Consider the following 6595-nt stretch of genomic DNA (forward strand, 5'->3'; position numbering starts at 1 on the left):
TTTTGTTATTTTGGCAGGGCAAACTAGAAAAAAGAACAAAAGAAATCAACGGTCTATGGTAGGCCACCTGTCTCTCTTATGATTAAAAGAAAAAAAAACGGTTGCGTAATTTTCTAGCTAATCTTTTTTTTAAAATTAAATAAAGATGGCTCAATAAATAAAGTAGAAGAGGAAAAAAAGAGGGGGATAGATATGGTGAACTACTTAACTTGTGTATTTTGGATTTTTTTAAATATAAATCTTTCAAAAATTTATATTATATATATTTAAAATTTTAATCATAAATAAGATAAATATAAATTATTATTTTTCAAAAAATAAAATATCAAAATGGGATAAATCCCAAAAGCATATATGAAGAATGGTTTAATGTGTAATTGTTCTTGTAAATTATTAACATAATTATTGATATAACATCATTTTATGTTTATATATTGCATACATAAATATTTATATTTATTCAATATAAAAATAAATTGATGTATTTATTTTTTTAAATGTGTATGATTAAATCAAAATTAAAATTTTAAGTATACATTAAAACCACAATTAGAATCAAAATTCATATATAATTCTGAGATGTATCTCTATCAAAATTTAGGTGTATACATATAATTAAATGCCAATTATATAAAAATCTAAACAACTAAAAGAATAATATTGAGAAAAGAAAGAAAAAAAGAAATCCTTTCAACAATACTAGACCATGCCATGCCCATCTATCAATTTAATTCCTAAAAGAGTTGATCATGGTAAATTTTAACTCTCAATATTTATATATTTTTTTATCAAATTGATTCTTATTTTTTGAACTAATTTTGACCTTCCACTTTTTAAAAAATGTTAAATCTCATTTTTAACAAAAATGTAACTATAAAATTAATTTTTTTAATAATATTGACGTGAAAACCTACAAGGTAATCCACATGACATGATACTATTTGTTTTATATGTTAATTTAAAAATTATAAAAATATTTAAAATTTTAAAATTTTAGTCTATATTTCTTTAAAAAGTTCAATATTCAAAATTTTAAAAAAATAAAAATTCTAAAAAATTTAGCATGAATTACATGTGAATTGTCATACGGGTTGACATGTTTTAGTCAATATTTTTATTGAGAAAATAACAACTCGAATTTTTTTAAAATATTGATAGTTAAATTCGATTCTTTTAAAAGATAAGAGTTCAAGTTTAACTAAAAAAGAATAAGGGTAAACTTAAGAGTATACTTGAATTTAACTCATGTAAAGAAGCTGTTATCCGCTTGAAATTTGGAAAAAGTTTGAAAATATAAAGCATGAAAAATAGATTTAGATTAAAAATATAAAAATATGAGCAGTAAAACTTGAATTTCAATATCTAAGATTTAAGTAGAGTAAGACCAGATTACAACATATATTATAATTAAATATGGATAAGTAGATAATATGAATTTTAAATTGTGTCATCCTTCTTCTCCTTCTTTCAATATTATAATGATAAAGAAAATATATATTTGATTAAGACAAAAAAATGTACTTAATTGTTTAAGAAAGAGATAATATGTAATTTTTGGCCCTTGAACTTGAGAGGTAGATTTATATTGGCCCCTAATTTTTTTTATCCACTTTGACCCTTGAACTTGAAAATAAAATTCTTTTAAGCCCATTCTGTTAATGAAAAAAGAGAGGATAATGTAACTTATGGTTCTTGAACTTGATAATTAGGTTCATTTTGGTACATGTACTTTTTTTTTGGTTCACTTTGGCATTTGAACTTGACAACTAAGCCGTTTTGACCCCTAAACTTGAAAATTCTAATAGTTCGATGATGTGGCACTCCGATTTTGAAAAATAATTTTTTTAATGATTATGTGGTACAATATCTGAGTTTCATATTCAGTGTTTTAATAACCAAACCCATGGTTGAACAAGTTAGACCACCAATTCTTAGAGTCCCACATCATCAAACTTTTAGATTTTTCAAGTTCAAGGATCATAATGGACCTAGTTGTCAAGTTAAGTGCCAAAGTGAACAAAAAAAATGCAAGTACCAAAGTGAACTTAGTTGTCAAGTTTAGGGGCCAATGTAGACCTACTTGCCAAGCTCAGGGGCCAAAAGTTATGTTATCCTTTTTTTTTCATGGTCATGAATAGAATGGACTTAAACGAATAATGATTTTCAAGTTCAAAAGTCAAAATGGATAAAAAAAAGTTTAAAAGGGCCAATATGGACCTACTTGCCAAGTTTAGGGGCCAAATGTTACATTAAACATGGGTATCTAATTGAGACAAATAATCTCATGTACTAAATTGTACATAGAAGCCAAACTTATGTATTTAGCTAGGACAAAAAAACTTAAGTATGAAATTAGAAAAACTTAGATACCGAATTGGGAAAAAGAACTAAGTACTAAATTAAACATCAAAGTCAAATTTAAGTACCAAATAATATACTAGCCTTTATACTTAATCCACTCAAATAGTGTTGTTGGAGTTCGATCGGACCGGACTAATTGGATTAAAAATTGATTGGTATATTAGTTTGGACAAAGGAATTGAATCGACCTCTAAACAAACTATTCGGAACCGACAAAAAATGGAAATTGAGACAAAAAATTAACGGTTAAATCAATTTATAAATTTATAAATTTTTATAAATTTATTAATTTTATGAACTTTTTAATTATTTATTTAATTATAATTAAACTAGAGTCTAATCGATTAAAACAAAAATCGATAATCTCACTGATTTGACCGCAAATCTAATTTTTATAACAATTGGCCAAAATGTATGTCTCTTGAAACACTTTTAATTTAGGTATAATGACTTATTTGACCCTTCAATTTTAGAAAAAAAAGTTATTTTAGCAATTTATTTAAATTTTCACCCTTTTAGCCTTTAAATTTTCGTTATTTGTCAAATCACTCCAAAATATATGAAAAATTTAATGTCCGTTAACTTTATTGACGTGACACTCGTGTGGCAATACATGTGTATACCATGTTAGCAATTAATTTATTTTTAAAAAAAATTAAAAAAATAAATTTTTTATATATTTTAATAATTTTTATTTTTAAAAATAATTTTAATAATTTTAAATTAATTAATTATTGATGTGATATCTACGTGACAATCTATGTGTATACCATATCCGCAAACTTAACAAAACTGTAAGTTCAAAAATTAAACTGAAAAAGAAAATAAAAAAAAAGTTAAAAAAAAAAGTAAATGAGTTCCTTCCCCAATATTAATGGGGGTCCCACAAAACCCACAATATTTGTTGATTACCTACCAACAACCTTGTTTTCCTTTCCCCACTCTTTGGTTTGGTTTTGCATTTTTGCATGCAAAAAGCAACCCCCATACCCTCAGTGTTTTGATTTTCTCTCCCTCCTTTTAAATGTTGCAGTTGGTGTAGTTAGCTATCTATCTCCCATCTTCTATAGCTAACCCCCCCCCCCGCTTTTTCCCATCATCAATTCTTTCTTCTTTATATGAATCTTCCTTTAATAGTTCTCTACTTTTATTGAAAATCAAGCGTTTGTTTTGGAGATGGATCCAACCCTCGATTCCAAGCTTATTTCGAATGAAGCTGTTGATATGAAAATCATGAAGAAATTAGGTGATGATGATCGGCGGCAAGGCTTGACCAAGGCGAAAAATCGGTCGTATGCTTTGGTGTCGTACAAGGAGTTGCCGGACTATATGAAGGACAATGAGTTCATACTGAATTATTATAGGGCTAATTGGTCTCTCAAGGAAGCTCTTTTTAGCGTCTTTCGTTGGCATAATGAAACACTTAATGTTTGGACGTATGTTTGAAACACAAAGTTCCATGGTTTCTTTTTCTTTCTTTTTTTTCTTAATTTAATTTTGTGTTTTTGTGTTGGACTGTGTAGGCACTTACTTGGGTTTCTTCTATTTTTGGGATTAACCATGGCGAACTTGTTGGAACTCCCACAAGTTGCGGATCTCATTACATTCTTAACCAGGTTCGTTTTAAGGTTTTTGAAACCCCCTTCATTTTTTCAATTTAGTGAAATGTTTCTAATTTCTTTTTGTGTTTCCTTCACTTTAAAAGCAACAAAAAGGACATGATTATACTAAACAGGTTCTACTAATTGATTAATTGTCATGAAATGTAAATGAGGATTCAAAATTTTCCTAATGCATTACAAGTTGGAAGTTAGTTTAGAAATGTTGGATATGAACATGAAGAAATTACTACATAAATTTTATCTCTCAAACAATAAAATATTAATTGATCACTGACTGCAAAGAAAGGGTTCTTCCTTAGTTTATGAATGGTTCAATCTAGAAAGAGTTCGAGTGCGAGTTTAAATGCTGGGGTTTTAGTCTCATATTTAGTCTCTTAAGGACGATCCTATGAACCACCGAAGTTAAGCCTTGGGTTAAATTTAGAAAGGATGCACGCAGTGGGGTTTGAGTCTGAGGCAAGTATTTGATGGTTCAACCAAACGTAATGAATGCAATTAATTCAAACTTGGCTCAGTACACAGAAGAATCAAATTGGCTGTCAATGGCATTGGTCAATGGTCACTTTCTTATGATGTATGCCTGCTCGCTAGTTTTAGTGTTTTAAAGTTGGTGATTGAAATCTGAGAATTCCATTAAAAATTTGCTAAAGACTTCAATGAGGATCTTAAATCAAGAGTTTAAGTTATGCAATTGATGCAGGTCGTTTCTCATTAATGGCCACACCAATGTTTCTTATGATTCAGAAGACCTTTTCCTGGTGAGTGTGCCCCATGGCATTTACTGTTATGCCTGCTTTTCTTTTCATTTTCTAAATTTAATTTTGGAGAATTGCAGGGAATAACAAATATCGTCAATTTGAGGCAAATAACGACCCCGGAATCAGACGTTACACTTCCGGTGACACCCGTTACACGGTGGCCGTTTTACGTATTCTTAGGCGGCTCCTTGTTCTGCCTCCTATCGAGCAGCGTTTGCCATCTCTTTTCTTGTCATTCACACCATCTAAACCTTACATTGCTGCGACTCGACTATGCCGGAATCACCACCATGATCATCACATCGTTTTTTCCTCCAATTTACTACATTTTTCAATGTGACCCACAATGGCACTTTGTCTACCTTGGTGGAATCACAGCTCTAGGCTTGTTCACCATCCTAACACTGCTATCACCGACCTTATCAACCAGCAAATTCCGTGCATTCCGAGCTCTGCTCTTCACTTCCATGGGGCTCTTTGGCGTTGTCCCCGGAATCCATGCTTCGATCGTCAACTGGTCGAATCCACGCCGCAATGTGACCTTGGCCTATGAGTCAGCCATGGCCATATTCTATTTAACAGGGACCATGTTCTATGTTACTCGAATTCCGGAGAGGCTGAAGCCTGGATGGTTTGATATAGCGGGGCATAGTCATCAAATATTTCACGTACTAGTGGTGATGGGTGCATTGGCTCACTATGGTGCTTCTCTTGTATTCTTGGAATGGCGTGACCGTAATGGCTGTTAAAAAGCTCTTCTGCTTCTTCTGACCAAAACCTGAATTTATGTTTGTTCAATTAAGTCATGTAACTGTGAGGAATATTCATTTGTTTTATTTTATATATATACAGAAATATGTATTTGTATCCTTTTGAGGGGTTAGGGGTCTTGGGATTTATATTTTATCAAGTTCAAGTATTTTTCTTCAATCTTCATTCATGCCAAAGCAGCAATATACAAAGAATCATACTTGCAATTTATCTACTGTCTCTTCATTTTTCATGTTTTTAGGCAGGGGTATCTAAATGGTATAATTGCAATTCTAGTCTCTTTTAATTATAAAATAATTAATTTAAACTTTTTTTAAATAATTTCCCTAAATTTTTTTTGTTAATATAATTATATTTATCATATATGTAAAATTCTAAATTGATCCGAGCCTTGACATGCATGAACTATACCAATCAAAAATGATTAACAAATTCTTAAAATATTAATTATATAAAAATTTATGTAAATGAATCTCTCCCTAATAATTCATTTTATGAAGTATTAATTTCCAATTATAAACCTAATTTATTGATATTTTTATTAATCATTTATTATATTTTAATCCCAAAATTATTCATTGTGTAAATATATTCATTTTAAACATACAATATAAATTAATTAAATATTTTTTAGGTTAAAATATGTCATAAATCTTTATACTCTGTACAAATTTGGACTTTAGCCCCTATAATTTTATTTCCTGTAATTCAATCCATCTACTTTTCTGATTTCAAAATTCATGGCCAACCGTTAATACTATAAAATTTTTTATTAATCTTTTTGGTGCGACATTTTGAAATAAAAAACAATACTCATTCAGTAGTCATGTAACTAAAAAAATGACGTTATGATAAACCTAATTTAACATGATTAACAATTAAACTTGAATTTTGAAATCTGAAAAGTAAAAGTACTAAATTTCTAAAAATAAAAATACATGAACTAAATTCTAAATTTTCATAAAGTATAAAGACTTATGACATACATTAATCATTTTTTTACATACAATAAAACCCGTACATTGTAAGAGTATGGAAACTAATTTATTATTTATATAAATATTGATGTAATGACGGTGTATA

At 29.1% G+C, this 6595-nt stretch overlaps 1 protein-coding gene across 1 annotated transcript; it reads left to right on the plus strand.

The window, feature by feature from the left end:
* Nucleotides 1-3324: 3324 nt before the first annotated feature.
* On the plus strand, nt 3325-5671 carry LOC107901331 (heptahelical transmembrane protein 1). Its single transcript, XM_016827280.2, has 4 exons — nt 3325-3797; nt 3885-3977; nt 4684-4741; nt 4819-5671. The coding sequence occupies exons 1-4, from the start codon at nt 3538-3540 to the stop codon at nt 5488-5490; spliced, it is 1083 nt and encodes a 360-aa protein (XP_016682769.2). The 5' UTR covers nt 3325-3537; the 3' UTR covers nt 5491-5671.
* The last annotated feature ends 924 nt before the right edge of the window (nt 5672-6595 follow it).

The sequence above is a fragment of the Gossypium hirsutum genome, chromosome D06 (assembly GCF_007990345.1).
Source record: "Gossypium hirsutum isolate 1008001.06 chromosome D06, Gossypium_hirsutum_v2.1, whole genome shotgun sequence".
In the NCBI taxonomy this organism is placed as follows: domain Eukaryota; kingdom Viridiplantae; phylum Streptophyta; class Magnoliopsida; order Malvales; family Malvaceae; genus Gossypium; species Gossypium hirsutum.

Bases quoted from the DNA above. Each gene is read 5' to 3' on its own strand.
- LOC107901331 (XM_016827280.2), top strand. From the start codon at position 3,538: ATGGATCCAACCCTCGATTCCAAGCTTATTTCGAATGAAGCTGTTGAT. The intron at 3,798-3,884 runs GTATGTTTGAAA...TGGACTGTGTAG, and splicing joins GAAACACTTAATGTTTGGAC to GCACTTACTTGGGTTTCTTC. The intron at 4,742-4,818 runs GTGAGTGTGCCC...GGAGAATTGCAG, and splicing joins ATTCAGAAGACCTTTTCCTG to GGAATAACAAATATCGTCAA.